At 34.9% G+C, this 21,893-nt stretch overlaps 1 protein-coding gene and 1 non-coding gene across 2 annotated transcripts; one reads left to right on the top strand and one right to left on the bottom strand.

The window, feature by feature from the left end:
* The first annotated feature begins 4,803 nt into the window (after positions 1-4,803).
* LOC131627444 (brassinosteroid-responsive RING protein 1-like) lies at positions 4,804-5,888 on the top strand. Its single transcript, XM_058898303.1, has one exon. It carries the CDS (start codon positions 4,982-4,984, stop codon positions 5,498-5,500), a length of 519 nt encoding a protein of 172 aa, XP_058754286.1. The 5' UTR covers positions 4,804-4,981; the 3' UTR covers positions 5,501-5,888.
* Positions 5,889-11,225: 5,337 nt separating this feature from the next.
* LOC131627499 (small nucleolar RNA R71) lies at positions 11,226-11,332 on the bottom strand. Its single transcript, XR_009291485.1, has one exon. It is a non-coding gene; the product is annotated as a small nucleolar RNA R71 (small nucleolar RNA).
* Positions 11,333-21,893: the final 10,561 nt, after the last annotated feature.

Raw genomic sequence — 21,893 nt, 5'->3', positions numbered from 1 at the left:
CGAAATACATTCGCCACATCGCCAAAACATCCTCTCGGTTCTTGAGCTCAAAGTTGCTGTTAATGACATTCCCTTCGTTGTCAACTTAAGATGAACGATACTCAAGCTTCACAACCTTTTGTTTGTCTCTGTAAGGTAGGCGTTAGTGGATTTTGTCATTGATATCGCTGAGCAAGGTGTAATCGTTGAGTTTGAATATTCGCGTGGGTGTCTTGCCGTTGTTGTAGAAGACACTTGCGACATACCAACGGATGTTGATATCATATTGAGACATTTTTGTGTTTGTGTGAAAGACAACATAAGAAACCCCAAGTTTATAGAATACCTAGGTGAATATGGATCACCTATTTTCTATCACAGAACTTTCTGTAGCTATATCCACGGAAAGAACCTAGATATTTTGGTTCCGTCGGTATATCTACGGAAAATACCAAGAGTCTGCAAATTAAAAACCTTCCATAGTTACATCTATGGAACTTTTACTGTTACACTTTTACAACAAAACAGAATAATAAGGAACCTTAGCATATTGAAATGTTAAAAATTGATTATATTGCAATGTTAAATAGTGACTATATTACACTTCCAAAATTCAAAGCAAGTGTCGTCGGCTAAATCTATTGGTGGTTACATCTTTGACTTTTCCGCATTCGATTCCTTTTCGATATTGTTCAATCTTTTGAATCTGTGCATCCTATCAACAAAAAATTTTGGCCACGTCTCGGTATTTGTGATAGAATGAGTCACCCATTCTGCCGACGTAGGTGGTAATGGGGCATCATGGTTTCAAGTAAACTTGTACAAAATGACTTGATTTTAAAAGCCATCCAATACACATGATGCGATCATTTGGATTCCTAGGTGGTGCGGTGCGGAGCGGGAAAAAGGTTTCCTAAAACCCATAGCGCGTCAAGTCAATGCACACCCTATCATTTGCACAAGCAATAAGATGCTCTATTTTCGGGAATCTCATCTATTTTGACACTGGTGCGTGACCACTCAACCAAGGAACAAGAGATTCGCAAACCGCTTCATATTTATCTTTCTCTCCATATAACCACGCGTAAGAGCCTTTATGTGTCTTCAACTCTTGTATAAGTTAATGACAGACAAGCACATGACTATCCTCTCCCTTACAGAGAAAATCTGAAGCGGTCTGGTAACCGCAATTACCGTCCCCCTCAACATTGACGATTCACTCAATGTATTTGTGCATAAAAACCGACATCTTGTCCATGAATGGAATTTTTAGTGGAGTTGGTGTCGGAGGTGGTTTTCTTATGCGAGCTCCTATCATGAAACTTTTTTGAAATTTAGGAGTCGGTGATTCGGAAAAAAAGTTTATCAACGTGCTCATAATAAGAAGGAGACTGTGTAGTCGAGTTGTCATTCAGTGTAGGATTCATTGATGACATAGAGTTTTTTAGGTTGATGAAGGTGTGTGTTGAAGAAGAAAAGAAACAATAAGGAGTGATCAAGTTGGTTCAAAGTATAGCAGAATGTTTCGTAGATATATCAAAGAAACGTTCTGACGCTAAGACGTTCCGTAGATATAGCTCCGCAAAAAAAAAAACAAATTTTGGCAAAAAAAAGTGCTTCCTAATATGTATCTCCGGAATCATGGGACATAAATGTAATTACGCCAGGTGCCTAAGAGTATCAATGGGTGGATTGAGATATTCTCAAAAATTGAATACAACTTTTTCATCTTGTTTTAATATTTCAAGGAGCAAGTTCAATATTGAACAAGGCATTCAAAATAAGTTTAGAATCATACTCCAACCAAAGAATATTCCAACCTCTTAGGGAATAAATCTCAATACTAGTATGGTCCTTAATAACTCATTGTTAGAAGAAAAGGTAGTAATCAAGAAAGAGACAAAACAAATATATTCATAGCAGGAATTGCTATGAATATGTACTTAACCCCTAGGTACATGGTTCGATTCCTGCGGGAGGCAAAAACAATATTTCCTGGGCAGCCGGTAAGCGGACCTAGGGGGATTATTGATTAAGCTGGTGACATGCTTGGTAGGCCGGAATCCCTGCGGGGTAAGCGGAAATCCAGGGTGTTACAACCCCAAGCGGGCCCATCCAAGATTGATTTGATCCAACCACAATGAGGTTTACTCCATACTATCTCCTTAATTACGGGGTAATTTCTAAATTGACTTGTCTCAACAAAACTATTACATATAGGAAAGTCAACAATGCATTTAAACATAGTTTCTTTTGAAAAAAATGACTTGTCCCAACAAGAATATTAAAAATAGAAAAGTCAACAATGCATTTAAACCTAGTTTCTTTTGAAAGGTTTCAGATAATGATGAGATTACTAAGTGTAAATCTCTTTTAAAAGAAACACTCAGATTGTGAAACCTCAACTCATTTTTCTCAAATGCCAAATCCATTTTTATGTAGCGTTCTTAAACAATTCCCCTCATTGTTACTATAGTGCATGCCTCTTAAAGACATTTTTAGGAGAAATCACCCTCCCACTTTCGTCACACTCGCGAATCAAAACCATAAAAAACGATTAGGTGAAGTATAAAAAGGACAGGAAAGAAAACATTTAAACTGGGTGGAGAAGAAAGAAGGGAAGCCTTAAGGAAAAAGGATTTTAGAACTTGTAAGCATGGAGAAAGAGAGAGTCAATTATGCTTCTGAAAAAATTAGTGGATTCTGGAATGAGAAAAACTACTATTTAAGCAAGACCTTGGGTACACGACGAAAGGTCTTTTAGATAAAAGGCTAAAAACCCTAGTAGTAGAGTGCAATGATGACAATAGGGGCGTTAGAAGTCCCAATAAAAAGTAATCATGAGATGTTAAGTCATTTTTCGAAACACATAAAAACAAGAGTCTAATGGGGACACGTATTTCCCTTGAATTAGCCGACCTGGGTTTTAAGCATTTCACCCCTAAGAGCCTCATGGGTGAAGATATGATCTTGGAGCCTTCGCGAAGGACATCACTGACTGAACAAAGCACTCCGAGCATAGTCGAGATATTCAAGAGGAAAGTTCTGAGGGAGAGAACAATGAGGTACAACGACTTCGATCTCGTGCCAAGCTATTTTTGGAGGGAATGAGGATTAGAGTATGTACCTCAGTGGCACCAAAGAGGTTTATGTTTCTTGAGAATATTGTGGAATTTTATGTTAAAAGATTAACAATATAGGACTTTGTGTCGAGGCCCATAGCTGAGGACTTTGTTATAAACTCCTTAGTGGTCTCGCTATTTGCACGCATATAACACCCCGGGGAGTCGCAAGGTTCAGATCCACAATTTGATTAGCAACAATGTTTGATTAGTCTGGATGACTTCATTCTTAAGCGCTTTGCCCCTCCAGATCTCATGCTTGAGAGTCTGTGTACATTCCAGAAAATTGTAATGATTGAAATTAGAGCATGGTCGAGTAACAAGGTCTAATTATTAGTCTGGATGACTTCGCCCCCTCTAGGCCTTATGCTTGGGTAACTGTGTACATCCAAAAAATTGGCGGTTAACCTCAAAGTTGGCATGTTGGGTCCTATGATTGAATTTTAAGCTAATATTTTGCAGGGACTTATATCATAACACTTAAAAAGGATCTACAAATTTTCATGACAATTTCAATAAGTCTCAATTTATTTTGATTTTTTTATCGAAACAAATAAATGTGTTTTTTTTCAAGTGACAAAATGGGAAATTTAACCCAGTTGATTGTTAAAAGGCTGACATACTTTAATTTTTTCACATTAATGTATCAAATGATAAGGATCTCTCCCACAAAAATTGATTTTTTTTTGGCATGAGGTGAATTAAGTAAGAATTTTTTTAAGTGCCCGCTTTTCCATGAAACGGAAACAATGCAACATTGAAATATGATTGAATTTTGAGCTAATCTTTTTTAAGGAATTAGATAATAACACATAGAAATAATATGCAAAGTTTCATAGCTTTTCAAATAAACCTCAATTTATTTTGATTTTTCGATCAAAACATGTGTTTTGATCAAAAAAATTAAAATAAATCGAGACTTACTTAGAATATAATAAAAATTTGCAGATACTTTATATATATGTTATGATATAAGTCACTGCAAAATAATAACTTAAAACTCAATCATATGTCAAAGTTTTCCTTGTTTACATTTTATAGAAAACTGGCTTGTAAAAAAAATCATATTTAATTTATCTCTAGTTAAAAATTAATTTTTTTAAGAGGGATCCATATAATGTGATAAATTTTCTTGTAAAATATCATGAAAAAAAATAAAGTTTAGATCACAAGAACAACGTGTTTGAATTAACTACAAATTAACTATGATTTTTGAGTTTTTGTATGATGCTCATGTTAGCGAAATTAAATTTACATAAATAATATAAAATGAGACACAAAATACCACATAACACCTATGTCAACATCTTTGTCACACTGATATTGCTACGTATCAGTGTCATATCAACTCTATTAAAAAATATTAACAAGAGCGTTTAAAAATATGGATGCAAAATTTTTAAAAGACCAAATTTTAGAGAAATTATAATTAAAAATGACTAAATATTTATGAGGATGAATAACATATTTAAAAAAAAACCAACAAATAACAACAAATCAAGAAAGCGAAAACACCCGCATCAAACACATGCTCTTTAATCCTTTAGTCTAAATCGATATTCTACTCTTTCATTTATATAAAGAAAAAACTCTACCTTGTTTAAGAATAGATGTATCATGTTATTCATGTATGGTATTGTTATATATTTTCTTCCCAACTAGTGTAACAATATTTTTCAATACCAACACCCATAACAAGACGGAAAGAGTAGTTAAAATTATTTCCGACAAAATCCAAAAGAAAGCATTTATATACTCCAAACCGAACCTTCTCTTTCATTTCCCTCACTTCTCAAACACAAACACTTTCTCTCTCCACCACCTTCTCTCTCTAAACACTCATTTCCCTTTCACTTATCATTGCAACTCCATACTTTCCGATGGGCTTCCCAGTAGGTTACGCCGAAGTACTCTTCCCAAACCTATTACTCCACACTCTAACCCTCCTCGGCCTCCTCCGCAACCTCGTCTTCCACCTCTTTCACTTCCTCGGCCTCTTCGAATTCCTCGAAACCGACGCCATCTGGCCCCACACCAACGCAGAAACCTCTCTCACGCATGAACCTACCAAACCCCCCTCCGTCTCAGCATCCCTAATCAGAGACCTCTTACCGGAGACAAAGTACGGCGACCTCGCCGGCATCGAAGAAGGCTGTTCCTGCGCGGTTTGTCTGTTGGAATTCTCTACGGAAGAAGAGATCCGGTGTTTGAGAAACTGTATACATATATTTCATCGAAACTGTGTGGACCGTTGGATTGATCTTGATCAGAAAAGTTGTCCTCTTTGTAGAAGAGCTTTTGTGCCTGATGAGATGATGGAGGATTATAATCAACGGCTTTGGGAGGCTTCTGGTGTTACTGAACTTTATAGTTATGCAGACTACACTTCTTCTTTTTAACTTTTTTTTTTGTTAGGTTTATTGAATTATGAAGATGAAAATATGAAATGTATATAAGTAATAAAAAAAAGAAAAGAAAAGAAAGAAAAAGCAAATTTTGCACGACCTCATAGTACAGTGTTACTTTTTTTTTTTTTTTTGATAATGATGTTGCTGTTGGATGATGTTCATCCATCCCCACCAGTAGTGTCTTGTCTATTACTAAATTATTTGTGCAGGTTATAATAATTTGCAGATCATTTGTTAATGGCAACAATAGCTAATCCATGGTTGGTTTAGATTTTAGTTTTGTACTTAAATATATAACTTTGATCCTTCTCTTCTTTATCTTTTATATATTAAATTTGGATTCCTTATAAAAAAAATCGGATTTTGGTCACTTGATTCATTCTTTTTTTTGTCTTCTTAAACTCCCATTTCAGGAATTTTTTTTTGCTGAAGTTTAAAATTGTCAATAGAGTGTTATCATTATTTATTTATTATTCATGTTTAATATATTTATATGCTAATTTCTATTAAAAAAATAGTTTAAAATAAAAATTGAAATTCTGTCACGTGCAATACACGGTTAAGAATGATGTTCCAACATCAACACAATATCAAGACAAATGTTATGACATTATCTGCTGACAAAAAACATTATTATCAAAATAGAAACTATACAGAATTAAATTGCAGAAGGTAAAAAAAATACAATTAATTATTAATCAAATTCGGTGCAACGTCACCTACTCTAGGGGCTACCAAGTCATGAAGGAAATCCACTATGACGATAATAATTCAAAGCCTAAACAATCTCAATTTACAACTTTTTGCCTAATCACTACCTCTAAATATGAGATTCCCCTCTCACTTCCTACCAATCACCTCAATAATAAAAACACTCACAAATCAGTGACAATAACAGAAGATGACACTTCCAATAAACAATACTTAGTTTTGCTTAAAAGTTTTAACTAAGAACAATACTCAACTCTGCTTAAAAGCTCGTGAGTGAGAACAATGAACAATACTCAAGTATTTCCTTAAAAGCTCACGAGTGAGAACAATAATCATCTGAATGCTTCCAAAATATATATGATGCATGAATGCTACACAAATAAATGCAATATTCGTCTTAACCTCTAACTCCAACACTCGTCACCGATTTCTCTCAAACCTAAGACTCAGCATTAATACTCAATGCCATAAAAGGCCACATCAATGGTTCCACTGAACCGAAATATCCCAGCATAAAACTCTATATTTTTCTTCTTCATGAGGCAATCATCACAAACTCAACATAATAGTTAAAAAATATATAATTACTCATCAATACTCATCTCATCATCAACATCAACATCTCTTCTCATAAGGTATTCGTCAATTCAATCAATCACAACAATTAAAAGTTCTTTCGTCATCATTAACTATCACATAACATTACACAATATGTAAAATGTTACATTTATATTCTCAAGTACACATTTAACCTCTTAGGACGTTACCATGAAGTACTCCTACGTGTCAGCTTTTCAAAGTTTCAAACCGCGCTTCAATCAGAATTGCAGGGACTCAAGTTATGGCAAAAACAGATGAACCACTAAATTGTCTCGGGGGACCAATCGATTGTTTTGAACATTCTGTCTAACATTTTTCACTCGAAACAGAAAACCAATCGATTGTAGTAGGGGACCAGTCGGCTGCGACATGGAATTTTCCCAAAAATCTCACTTCTAAAATCATCTTCTTCAACCTTTAACCATCTCAAACCATATTCAATTATATTTTAACATGCCCAAATATTTCACACCGTAAATTTAACATCACACATAACATTTAACACATCATACTACACATATTAATTATTTATTTAATCAATTAAACAATAAATTCATCATCAAATTCATCAAATCAAAACATATCAACATAAACACGTCATTCGGGATAAATTAGTTCCAAATTCAAAAGGATGGTCGAGAATTTCCCTTAGAAAATTGGGAGCTACTTTAGCAGCCAAACAATATCCATTCATTCCTATATTATATAATAGGAAAATGTTAGAATATTCAGTAGGATGGAAGTTAAGTCTTAGAAGCTATTTGAACAAGTTGATCGAATTAGTTATTATAGTTTTCTTTCAATGAATTATATTTTTGTTTAATTTACAAGACAAATGTTTTTAAGCACGAGTTATAGAACCTAGCCGCCTCTATTTTATTATTGAGTTATTACCATTTTACCCCCCTGCCATATAGGTCTTTTCTGGTTTTGCCCCTGTAAATTTTTTTTTTTGAAAAACAACCTTGTCATTTCAAAAAGCTAACTTTTTAGCCCCTAAAGTCAAAATTCGCAGGAAAATCTGCAGGTTTCCTGCGGATTTTCTTTCGGATTTTCCTGCGGATTTTGACCTTAGGGGCTAAAAAGTTAGCTTTTTGAAATGACAAGGTTGTTTTTCAAAAAATAAATTTTACAGGGGGCAAAACCAGAAAAGACCTATATGGCAGGGGATAAAATGGTATTAACCCTTTATTATTTAACTATCTCTTCATTCATCATCATTTATTAATTAAGAGCTTTTCGAGCACGAAGTATTCAATCAATGAATTGGCCGTCAATGTTGCATTTAAAAATAAAAAATATTAAAACATTTTGATTCTGATATTTTTATATATTTTTTATTTTATGCTATTAATTTAAATTCGTTTATAAATTAATTTATTTTAGATTTTAATAATGTTAGTTTTTTTATGTCTCTAATTTAATAAACTAATTTTTAATAATAACTATGCACACTAGAGCACGAAATCTTGCATCTAAAAATATTATAAAAATTCTGATTTCGTTAAAGCAGTTCAGTTGATAGTTATATAGATATATCAGATGAAAGAACACTAATTTGAACTTACGAACTCTATTTGTTCACCATGAAAATGATGAATTTAAGTTCTTGTAACTTTAAGTTGGATATCGAGACTTTAACGCAAATTCTTTTAAATTTATTTTATTTTAAAATATATAAAATAAAATATAATATGACATCTCATAGGTCAAGATCGTATCCTAGAAAGAAACTTTACAGTCTATCTTTTCAATATTGAAAATTTTCTCCATCAAACACAGGAGGTCTTAAATAACCATTGTTGTTTAATTCATTTGCCATAGTATGTTCCTTCTTGATCTTTTTCTGACACGGTTAAGTGTTTGCACCCAGAACGCTCTGATGCCAATTGAAGGTTATGAAAACACTTAGAAAGGGGGGGGGGGGTTGAATAAGTGGTTTCTTTTTGCAATATAAAAATGACACAGTATTTTTATCCTGGTTCTTTATAACTCAACTACTCGAGTCCACCCGCCAAGGTGATTTCGCCTCTCTCAGTCGAGGACTTAATCCACTAATCAAAAACTGATTACAACAATCCACGAAGGCAACAACCAACGTCTTCTTGAGAATCTTAACCACAACTTGGTTACTCAAGGAATACAAACTTTGACTTCTTGAGAATCCTAACCACAACTTGGTTACTCAAGGAATACAAACTTTGACTTCTTGAGAATCCTAACCACAACTTGGTTACTCAAGAAACAATTACAGACAGAATTTCTAACAAGTGATCTTAAGTGCTTCTTAATCTAAGCTGTATATACTAAGGCACCTTTTCGCTATTTCCACCCTTTTCTTCCATTGTATGCCAAGTACTTGCACTTCCGAGGACGAGCTAGAACAACCTATAGAAAAAATCGAGCATTTTCATTGTTTGAGATGCCGAATCGAACAATATCGCACCCAACTTACTCATATGGTTGCAATTGATAATCGTCCTCTTAAGGACTACGCCATCCTATCTCAAGACAAGCCACACTCGAGCATTATCCCCCTGCCATTGAGGTAAACAATTTTGAGTTGAAACCTTCTTTGTTGCAAATCGTGCAGCAGAACCAGTTCTCTGGTAACCCTATAAAGGACCCCAACCTGCACATGTATGTGTTTTTGCAGTACGCATACATGTTGAAAAGCGATGACATAAATCCAAAATCCATTCGACTACGACTCTTCCCATTTTTCCTGAGGGACAGAGCTTGATTGGTAAAATAGCAAGTGTACTATTTTGCCTCTGTAGTAATAATAGGGAAATTCCCCGAATGTCGATCTCAAGGACTGCACGTTAATATCGAGTTTCAATAGTGGTTCAATTAAACAAAAACTAATGTTGGGGTTGTGCTTGCAAATTGTGACTAAATAATAATTAAAATAAGCAGAAAAGTAAATTGGCTTTTTGACAAATATGAGTATTATGCTAGGGTAAAGTGTGTGATTGTTCCTGTAATAACCTTGGATTTAGATCTCCTCAACAAGTTCATAGTATTCAATTACCATCCCTTTAGGATATTTTCCCCTAATTCCTTAGCGGGAAAACCTTTGAACATTAATCCTAAATCCTAAGTCCTTAGAGAATTATGATGAAATCAAGCCTTTATGTTATCAAGAGTTAACCGGTAACTATAGGGTATCCCTAGTCCTAGGTGATATCTACTATAGTCTAATCGTACAAAAACCTTAACAACCGCTGTCCAGCTGGTTGTTAACCGTAAATCAATCTTGTTGGTCCGACAAAGAAAGCATAAAAACCTTGTACAACTAAATTAAATAAGAAAACAAATCTATTGATGAACTCAGGAATTCAAAATCATTAAAGAGTCAAATCAGGGACACCCCCTAGCATTAGGGTTTAATTACTCATATTGTTCAAAGAAAACAAATTATAAAATAGATACATTACAAGAATTAAGATGAAAGTTGATCTTCAATCGCTTCCGTTCATGAAGACCTTCTTCTCTCCCAAACCCTTGTTTTCTCCAATCTTCAATCGTGTCTTCTCTTCGCCCAAAAAGTCCCCTTTTTCATCATTAAAACTCTTCTATATAGTGCATACTCACTTAGGTTGGTTAGAAGTACCCAAAATGCCCCCACAGCTTAACCCATGGAAAAAATATGAAAAAATCATAAAATCGGCGTCACATGCTGACACGGGCCGTGTTACCTGACACGGGCACCCGTGTCAGACTTCTGTCATCTTAAAACTTATTTTTTTTCTCCCAGGCCTCCTGACACGGGTGCCCGTGTCAGGTAACATGGCCCGTGTCAGCCCATAACTTCATATTTTGGCTTTGAGTTCTTCATCAAAGTTGTAGCCCTTTTCGTTAGAGAAATTTTGCCACCAGAACCGCGTCAATCGGAGTTACGAAGCTCTCGTTATGATCAAAATACTACACACATGTCACGATGAGAAACATGCTGAAAATTTCCATATCTCACGCTTGCTTACACGGGCTGTGTCAGCCTTCTGACTTTCATCTCTGTTGCATTTTCTTAGCCACGCTTCATCCTAACACGGCCAGTTTCAGGTGACACAGGTGGTCGTGTCAGACCTCATGTAGCATGATTTTTCACTTCCTTCGAAACTACTCTTTTTGTACTTTTTCGCATTGATTTGTCTCGATTTATTCCTTTGAGCCTACAAACAGTAAAATACACAACCAAAGCATAAAATGTAGAAGAATAAAGTAAAACACTTAATAACATAACTTAAAAATACTTAAAAAACAAAGGTAAATATATGTGTGAAAACCACTGATCAACAGAGCCAAAGCTTAGCTGCAGTCCCTGCCATCAAAGTCCATCACTACATGGAATGAATTGAAGAAGGCATACTTAGCCCACTATTTCCCACCAAGTAAAACCAATATGCTATGGAGCCAAATAAATAGTTTCAGACAGAAATATGGTGAGTCTCTTTTTGGAGCTTAGGAGAGATATAAGGATATGATGAGGCTCTGCCCACATCACGGTCTAGAGCAGTGGTAGATTATCCACACCTTTTACAATAGTCTCATGTACAATACAAGACTGGCCATAGATGTTGTAGTTGGCCTACCAAATTGTTTAGTTGATAATTATAGAGAATATCTCAATCCACCCCTTGATACTCTTAGGAACCTATCGCAATTACATTAACGCCCACTGCTTCCTGAGTTACATATCAAGAAGCACCTTTTTTTGTTCAGAATTTGCTTTTTTTTGGAGCTACATCTACGGAAGTAGTTTAAAAAATTCAAATTAATTCAATTCAGGGAAACTTTCTTAGGTGTAACTCAAAATAGAATTTTCCATAGATGTACCTACAGAACCTTCTGCTATATTTTAAACCAATTATATTTGACTATAAAACTCCAATTTTTTTTGTGTAACAAAATATTACATCAAAATATAGTACATCAAAATAGTAGTATGTATACTCAATGTTATACAGTACATCAAAATAATACATAATATACATCATCCAAATAGTCATATGTCATATATATAATCAAAAGAAAGTACATCAATGTAATAAAAATACAAACATCAAAATAATCAGCACGGATGCTGGTGTGTGTGCCAGACAACGTCGACATCCTCTCCTCTGCCTCTACCGTCTCCTCTACGTCTATCACCTCCTCTGCCGGCTCCTCTGCCTCTACCGTCTACTATCCAACATGTCCTAGCGCGATGTCTGCGGCACACCAATGCCCCATGTGCCACCTCAATGCCTGACCGCCCTATCTCAACCATATGATGACAACGAGGCAACACATCCTGAGTATGGTCCAACTGAAACTAAGGGTGTTCATGGTTCATGAACTGCATTGAACCAAACCACAAAAATGGTTCAATTCAGTTTTTTAATAACCACATTAATAATAATTCAATTAACTAGTAAAGCAATTCTAATTCAGTTATAAATTGGTTTAAACCGGTTTAAAACCAATTTGTAATTATAAACTAGTTTTACATAAAGATTGTCTCAAAATCAAATTATTTTAAAGATTTGAAAAACTGATTTTATTGTATTTTCAAAAAAATTAATTTTGTTGTTTTCTTAAGAAAATTCGATTTTAGTGTATTTTCAAAAACCCGATTTTATTGTATTTTAAAAAAAAACCCGATTTTATTGTATTGTCAAAAAACTCGATCTTGCTGTATTTTCTAAAAAAAATCCCATTTTACTGTAATTTGAAAAAACCTGATTTTACTGTATTTTAAAAAACTAAATTTTAATGCATAAAAAAACGATTTTACTATATTTTCTAAAATTCTAATTTTACAGTATTTTTGGAAAAACTTGATTTTACTGTGTTTTGTTTTAAATATCGGATTTACTATATTTTCAAAATACTTGACTTTAATGTATTAAGAGAAATGATTTGACTGTATTTTCAGAAAAACCCGATTTTGATGTATTTTTTGGAAATACTCGATTTTACTGTATTAAGCAAAGTGATTTTACTATATTTTCATAAAAACCATATTTTACTGTATTTTTGGAAGACTTGAATTTACTGGATTTTTAAAAAACTTAATTTCGCATTATTTTGGAAAAACTCGATTTTAGAGTGTTTAGAAAAGTGATTTTACTGTATTTTCATAACAACCGAATTTTACTATATTTTAAAAAATCTCAATTTTATTGTATTTTGGGAATACTTGATTTTAATGGACTTTTAAAAAAAACTTAATTTTGCATTATTTTAGAAAAACCCTATTTTACTGTATTTTGAAAAACTTGATTTTACTGTAATATGGGAAAAAATTGATTTTACTGTATTTTAAAAAAAAACCTTATTTTACTGTAATTTCCACACAAAAAAAATCAAAATCGAATTTTTGCAAAATGTCAATAAAATCAAGCTTTATAAAAATATAGTTAAATCGAGATTTTTGAAAATACAGTAAAATCAGGTTTTTCAAAAAAAAACAATAAAATCGAGTTTTTTGAAAATTCAGTTAAATCGGGTTTTTAAAAAAACTAGTATAATAGAACCTTTTCAAAATATAATAAAATAAGCTTTTTGTAAAACACAGTAAAATTGATTTTTTTTAAAAATACAGTAAGATCGAGTTTTTTGACGATACAATAAAATCGGGTTTTTATTAAAAATAAAGTAAAATCGACTTTTTCGAAAATTACAGTAAAATCAGGTTTTTTAAAAATATAGTAAAATCTGGTTTTTTAAAAAAAAAACAGTTAAATCAGTTTTTTTAAATATAGTAAAATCTGATTTTTTCAAAAAAAAAAAGTAAAATCGAGTTTTCTTAAAAGAAAGTAAGTCAGATTTTTTTGAAAATACAGTAAGATCGAAATTTTTAAAAATACAGTAAAATTGGGTTTTTTTTTTGAAAATATAGTAAATTCGGGTTTTTTGAAAATACGGTAAAATCAACTTTTTTTTTAAAATCAAGTTTTATGAAAATATAGTAAAATCGAGTTTTTTGGAAAATACAGTAAAATCTTGTTTTTTAAAAATACAGTAAAATTGAGTTTTTCCAAAACTACAGTAAAATCTAGTGTTTTATGAAAAATATGAAATATTGATTACATTTCTGAAAACGTAAAAAAAAATTCTATACAAAACATTTATTTAAAAAATGAAAAATTAATTTATATGATTAAACCATTTTATAAAAGGAAACTGGTTTTGAACCGATTTTAAAATGAACTTGAATTGTTTAAATTAAATTTGTTGCTCCTTAATTTAATTTAATTTAATTCTCTCTTAGAAAAATGAGTGAAAGTCTATTTTAGTCTCTCACAAAAACTGCATAGGTCAGATTAGTCCCTGAGAAAAAAAAGTCCCTATTATAAATCCCTTACAAAATTTAACTGAGTCATGTTAGTCCCTCTACTAAAATTTTTTTCAAATCTGTTTTTTCTTACTTTTGAACTGTGTCTGAACCGCCAATGAAGACTCATTTTAATCCCTCACAAAAAAGAGAATCCAAATTAGTCCCTAAGAAAAAAGTCCCTATTTAATTCCTTACAAAATTTAACTGTGTCATGTTAGTCCCTCTTTTAATATTTTTTTCAATTTTTTCCTATTTTTAAACCGTGACTGGACTCCTATTTTACGACTGTTGATTTGAAATTATTTGTGAAGGGATTGTAGATAAATCATCGATACACGATGTTCTTTTTTTTTGTTGGGTTTATTATCAGGCTTATGGGTGGGTGACTACGGTTTTTCTTGTTATGTATTCTTGTGTATTAGGTGTTGTTCTTGTTTCAGTTATTAATGATATTTTAGGAAGGTTTAGTTCTGCTACTGGTCATACTTTTGTAAATAATACCTGTGGCAAAAATAATACACATGATATGTTGGAAGAAAATTGGTTTATACCATATTCCTTAGATTTTGATGATAACAAAATATTTAATGAACAATTAGGTATACTAGGTAACCCAACTTTTGGTAGAAACTCAGACTCTAAAAACCATGTGCAATGAAACTTAACCTCTGACTCGTACTCAATTCCTGAAAGCAGGTCTATCTTGTCAAGTTCAGTCATGGTTTAAAAATAGGAAAAAAAAACGTTTGCAAAAAATATTAAAGAGGGACTAACATGGCTCAGTTAAATTTTGTAAGGGATTAAATATGGATTTTTTTCTTAGGGACTAATTTGGACTCTCTCTTTTTGTGAGGGACTAAAATGGGTCTTCATTAGCAGTCCAGTCACGGCTTAAAAGTAAGCAAAAAACCGTTTTGAAAAAATATTAGTAGGGGGACTAACATGGCACGATTAAATTTTGTAAGGGATTTAATAGGGACTTTTTTTCTCAGGGAAGAAGTAGAAATTTAGTGTTATTTGTGGCTTGCATAACCATGACTTGTACGCAAAATTACAAGGTCATCCTAGTGTATGTCGGCTCAATCCGAAAGAGAAGACATGTATTAGTGACATGTCCTTGAATCTTGTCCAACTGAAAAATATACTTGCCACATCGAAATGGAAGGAACCCGACAACGTATCAAATATAAGGCAACTGTATAACATCCAGTACCGTAATAATAAGGCGATTAGGAGAGATAGAAGTGAGATGCAACAACTATGGAAGATGTTGGATGATAACAAATACGTGTCGCGGTACAGAACTTGCGATGATGGAGTTACGGTCTGAGATATTTTTTGGACTCATCCGGATTCGATAAAGTTGTTCAACACTTTCCCAACATTGCTCCTTCTTTATTCTACCTACAAGACCAACAAGTATCAACTTCCGTTATTTGATATTGTAGGTGTTACATCCATCGAGAAGACATACGCCGTTGGTTTTGCTTTTTTGGAGTGTGAAAAAGAGGATAATTTTAGGTGGGCATTAGAGGTGTGTCAGTCACTTTTGAAGGAACAAGTCAAGATGCCCAAGGCGATTGTTACGGACCACGATACTGCTTTGATGAATGCGATGGAAAAGGTATTTCCTTCTTCTAATGCATTACTTTGTCGATATCACATAACATGTAATGTGAGAAGTAAGGTTAAACCTGCGGTGGAGACGAAACAAGTAGAGACCGAAGGTGGAAAATTGGTGAAGCCCGGTGTGATTGTTGAACAAATAATGGATGCATGGACTCGTATTGCAAATTCTTCGAAAAATGAATTATACGCCGATTCTGTCTTTCAATTTCGGAAAGTGTGTGAAAAGTATCCGGATTTATTAAAATATGTTGAAAGCACCATTCTTGATAAGGTGAAGGATAAGTTTGTGTGTGTGTGGACTCATAATGTCCGACACCTTGAGAATACAACCACCAATAGAGTTGAATCGGCACATGCTAGTTTGAAAGATTTGTTGGCTAATAGCAAGGGTGACTTGTGTCGAGATTGGGACACCGTAAATCTCATGATCAAAAACCAACATAATAAGATACAAACCATATTTGGTTGGAGCATTACAGTGTTGGAACATCGATTTAGAACATTCTTTATTATCAATTGATCGGCAATGTGTCTCGGACCAGGTTAAACTATATTTTTCACGAGACTAAACGAGGTGAAACTGTCAGTTCCGATAGTGTAAAATATGGTTGCACTATTACTAGAATGTATGGTCTCCTGTGTGCATGTGTTATTGCTGAAAAAGCGTGACTAGGTGAGCCAATAAGAATGAACGAAGTTATCCCTCATTGGAAAATACTTAATTTTGATGATGATGATGATGATTGCGTCGAAGGAGAAAAATCGAATATCTCTATTACTTCCGAATTGGAAGCGATACAAGAGAGGCTTTCGAAGGCCGACGACAACATGAAAGTCCACATCAAAGAACATTAATTGAGGAAAATACGATAACCCAAAACAACCGACATGAAACCTCCATCTCAACCGGTTAAGACAAAGGGTGCTCCTAAGAAATTGAAGCCTACACTGAATGACAACTCGACTACACGGTCTCCTTCTTATTGTGATCATGTCAATAAAATTTTTCCCGACTCACCGACTCCTAAATCTCAAAAATCTCTAAAAAGTTCAAACAAAGGAGCTGCATAAGCAAAGCACCTCTGACATTTATTCCACTAAAAATTCCAATCATCGATGAGGTGCATATTCCATCGAAAATTCCATTCATCAAAGAGAAGTTGGTTTTTATGCACCCTTACATCGAGCGGATTGTAGATGTTGCGAGGGACGGTATTTGCGGTTACTGAGCCATCTCGGCGTTGCTTAGTAATGGAGAGGGTAGTCATACGGTTTTCTGTCATCAACTCATCCAAGAGTTGAAGATGCATAAAGAAGCATACATGCAGTGGTATGGAGAGAAAGATAAATTTGAAGCGGTTAACGAAGTTCTTGTGCCTTGGATAGGCCCTTACGCACCGATGTCAAAATGGATGAAATTCCCAAAAAATGAAACATCTTATTGCATGCGCCTATGATATGATGTGCATTGAATTGACGCGTTATGGTTTTTCAGAAACCTTTTTCCCACTCCGCACCGCACCTCTTACAAATTCAAATGCTCACATCATATGTTTTTTATGACTTTCAAAAGCGAATCACTTTGTGCAAGTTTACTTGAAACCGAGATGCCCCATACCACCTATGTCACTGGAATGGGCGCTTCATCATATCGAAGATGTCGAGATGTGGACGGATCTTTTTGTTGATAGAATGCACGAATTCGAAAGATTGAACAACATCGAGAAGGAAGCGAATAAGGAAAAGTCAAAATTGGAACCACCAATAGATTTAGGTGGCGACAGCTCTTTTGATGTATTTTCTAGTTTCAAAGTGTAATGTATGCACTCCATAACATTTTGATATAATCAATTTTTGTCAAATATTAGTCTATGTATTTATACGTTTATGTCTCTTTCTTCTTCCCTCTCTTCTTTCTCTTTTCCTTTATTTCTCTTATTTCTTCTTTTTCTATTGTCTTGTTTCTTTCTTCCTTTATTTTTCCTTTACTGGTAGATAGAAATGATAAAGGATGGAAATGGTTGGAATATATATGGTGGAGGGTAGAAAAAAGAGAAATAAATGAGTGGTTGAAAGACAAAGTTGGTAAGAAAATATCTCTAATGATATTTTCTTTAAGATTATTTCTTACTACTAGGAGCAGTTGACCAATTATTAATGTTATCAAAATGTTCCTTCTTGTACTAATTAATAAAGAACAGTCTCTTTTAATAAGAATTGATCTCTTATGAGTCCCCTGATTATTCTATTTTTTCCAATAAACAACATTTATAACACTTAAGAGTATACGGGATATTTCAGTTATCCCCCCTTGATCTTTCTTATGTTTTAAAGGCTCATTCATGGTAAATTACCAACGAATGAACATCTTTGGTATGCATATGCTCTCCATGTGCAGTCTTTGTAAAAATAATATTGAATGCTTAAGTCACCTTTTCATTGATTATAACTATGCCAAATATCTTTATACTTGGCTTATCAATCTCATAAGCACTCCTATGATTGAACCTCTAGTTGACTGTTGGTCTATGTTGCATGCTCAACCTTCAAACCGCTCCAACTTAATTATGCATGCAGGGAGTTCTAATGTTATATGTGGTATTTTGAGGGTCAGAAATGAAGTTAGATTCAATGGTATTTTTTTGTTGGATCTTCTAGCTAGGGGTGTGCATGGTTGGTTATTTTCAAAAACCAAACCATAACCATTTTAAAACCATTTAAATGGTTTGGATTTATAATCATAACCACATTTTAATCAAAACTGGTTATAAAACCGGTTATAAATTTGGTTATAATTATATAACCGGTTTTTTAAAAAAATCCAGTTTTAAAAATGATTTTTTCCGAATTTTTTTTTTCAAAAAAAAATTGATATTTTGAGAATTAAAATATTTGGATTTGGATAATAACCGGATTATAACCGAATCTAAAATAATTTAACCGGTTAATAACCATTTAATTATATCCGGATTATATGAATGGATAACCAAACCATTAATAACTAAACCGGTTAATAACCATTCAATTATATCCGGATATTTAAAAGTGGTTTAGGTTTGGTTATGGATTTGGACATCAAAACCGGATATTTTGCACACCCCTACTTCTAGCTTGGAAGCTTATGGTGGCTTGTTTCAAAACAACAATGGTATACACATTGGTAGCTTTGATTGTTTACATTGGTCTTGGTAAATTTTCCTTTGTTGATATTGTGGGGGTCATTTTTGTCATGGAGCATGTTATTATCTTTTATTGGCCTTGTTTTTGGTTGGAAACAAATTCTATGCTTGTAATACACTCTTTTTTTATATTTTCTTTGGTTCCTTGAAATATAAGAGTAGGTGGAACAATTGTCTTATCAACTCAATTTCTTTTTTGGCTACTCAGATTATAGGTAAGATAATTAATGTGCAAATATGTTAGCTTGTTTAGTCCTAACATCTAAGAATTATAATTGGAGAATCACATTCATTATAATCAGGGGCGGAGCCAACACCCGGCTAGGTCGGGCAGCTGCCCAGGCTCTTCCCTATCTCTTTCTCAAATTTTCTCTGTTTCTTTTCGTAACCATCTTTGATAAAACGCTTCAACGGTATTTCTTGATTCTTTTTCTTCAATTCTTTTACTTCATTGTTGTGCTGCTGGTATTGTTGTGATGATCATTTGTGGTGTGTGAATTGGCAAAGAATTGTAGTCGACTCGCTGTTGCTACCGTTTTACAACTCGCACGTCACATATTCGACAAAATGTTTCAACCGGTTTCTTTCCTCTTTTTGTGAGTTTAGTTGGAAGCTGTGATGTAATAAGTGGTAGTGCGAATGAATTTTTTGTTGATATGTTAGCAGGTCCTTTCCAATATGATACAAATTCCCTTCGCAGTAATCCAGATTCCCTTGCCAAAGTGATGACAATACTATTTGCAGTGACGCAGAGAAAAAATTTCTGATTCATCATTTTCTCCTATTCATTCTGTTATAGAAATTATGATGCCACACTCAATATGAACATATCAATTGTCAAGTTACAATACTCTTTATTTTATATATCATTTATTTATTTATTTTAATTTTTGAATCTCATTTGTTGTCTTTTTTTCTCAGTATTATATAAGGTGAGAGATTCCATACCTTCAAAAAGCTATGAGAGTTTCATGTGATTGTTTATTCAACTACTACTATCTGATGCTATGTAAATCATTTAATTGTCAAGCATTGATGAACAACTTTAATTGTCACGAGATAGAATTTGTGTTAGAGATATATAGATATGCTCATTAGTAGAAGTTGAATATACTTGTTGAAATATCTAGCTAGAACTTGGATATACATTGAAAATAGAATGAATTTTACGGAAAAACAAATCATGTAAAGAAAATATGACTATGATATAATTTGTTTCAAGAGAAATCGCATTTAAAATTAGTTCAAACAAAAAATATTATGAAGTACCCAGACTACATAATTTTTCTGACTCCGCCACTGATTATAATATACCAATTTCAAATATTGTCAATCCTTAAGGTTTTGGTCTACGCCTTCTCATTTTTACATTTACCTTCATTAATATATTAATATCTTTTCTTGGGATTATCATCTTGCCACAATATATATATATATATATATATATATATATATATATATGATCGTACCTGATCAGAAGAATCGTCGTAGGCTGCTCGGACTGGATCTTCTAGGAAGGAAAAGGGGGGGTGTACCTGCAAGGTACTCCAATGCCAAAGTAAGTTGACGAGCAAAGGAGCGCAAGTACTAGCTAAGAGTGAGTAAGAATTGAATACCTGACCCTCTAGTTAAAGAGGGTATTTATAGCCCCCAGCGCTGGGCCATGATCTCGCTATTGGGTTGGATTCCCAAGCCCAACTAGGAGACTGCCAGGTTTCCTGAGCGGAAATATCGGAGGTGCGTGCATGCCCTCTGTCCTGGTTAACCGCTCCGAAGTTCCAGGGAGACGCGGTCTTTCAGGAGCCACGTGGAATCCGAGTTGTTCGGAGGGTTGAATATGAAGGAACCCTGCGCGGAGCAGAGTCCTCGGCAACGAAGGTGTTTGCGGGGTCGTCAGTGCCGAGCATGTCGGGTGCCATATGCTCCGGGGATATAGGGCAGCCGAGCATGCCTAAGGTGGGCATCCTAGGTGTGTAGGAGGGTCGTAGAGGAACGTGGGCCTCTGAGGTTAATTGGGCCGAAAATCATATTGGGCCTAACCTTGGCCCAGTCCAGAACAGGAGCCCCCCAAGTCGGAGTTTTCTGGTCAAGAAGCTGTGACTTTACCTTATGTGCGGCGTCCGGGGACCCTCGGGAGATGCTCGATGAGATATATTTCCTCGTCAAGCAGATGTGCTCGGAGGAACAGCCGGTGGAGGGGCGAAACGTCGCGCGTGGGCGACACGCGCTGACGTGGCATAGGTAATAATGGCCTAGGGTCTAGGAGGCGGCGCTTGTCAGGAGAGGCGACGCTTCGCCTTCCGAGCCCTTTCCCTATAAAAGGGGGCGAATCCTCTCATTTGGAAGTTTCCCTCTCTCTGTTTACCTGCTCGGCATCAGACAGGCGTTCCTCGGAAGATACTCTTCCAGATTGTTCAACATACCGTTCGTCTACCGAGAAGCTCATCCGGTTATCATCATCATGTCTTCACGTAAGTCCGCTTCCCTCTTCGTTGCTTTATTCTTTTCCTTAGGGTTTGTGCGCTTTATTTTCGCGGTCGTCGTCGTAAACGTAGGCCGGGTCCAACGAGTGGTTGTTGTTTCCTCCTCGGGTTATCCAGGCGATGCCCGGGGGTTAGCGTGGGTCGGAGGACCAGATGATGTGGCGTTGGATCGTCGTGCCTGTTCGGATACGATTTTTCGTTGTCGTGTCACGTCATTTTTGCGAGTCCCCGGCTAACGGGCGTCTTTCCTCCTTGCATCCAGAGCCATCTTCAGGACTGGGTCCTCCTTCTCCGGCATGGGCGTGTTGAGTACGGCCCGGGTGCGCAGAGCAGGTGTGCGCTTTAAGCGAGCGCGAGACCGCGGTTGTGGCCAAGCGTTCGCGGCGTGAACGATCCCATCGCGAGCTGGGGTTCTGCCATGCAGGTACTTCCACGGAGGGTCTAGGTGTAGAGTCCGC

Source organism: Vicia villosa, unplaced genomic scaffold (assembly GCF_029867415.1).
Source record: "Vicia villosa cultivar HV-30 ecotype Madison, WI unplaced genomic scaffold, Vvil1.0 ctg.000364F_1_1, whole genome shotgun sequence".
NCBI lineage: Eukaryota > Viridiplantae > Streptophyta > Magnoliopsida > Fabales > Fabaceae > Vicia > Vicia villosa.
This window is presented reverse-complemented; position numbering and strand designations above follow the sequence as displayed.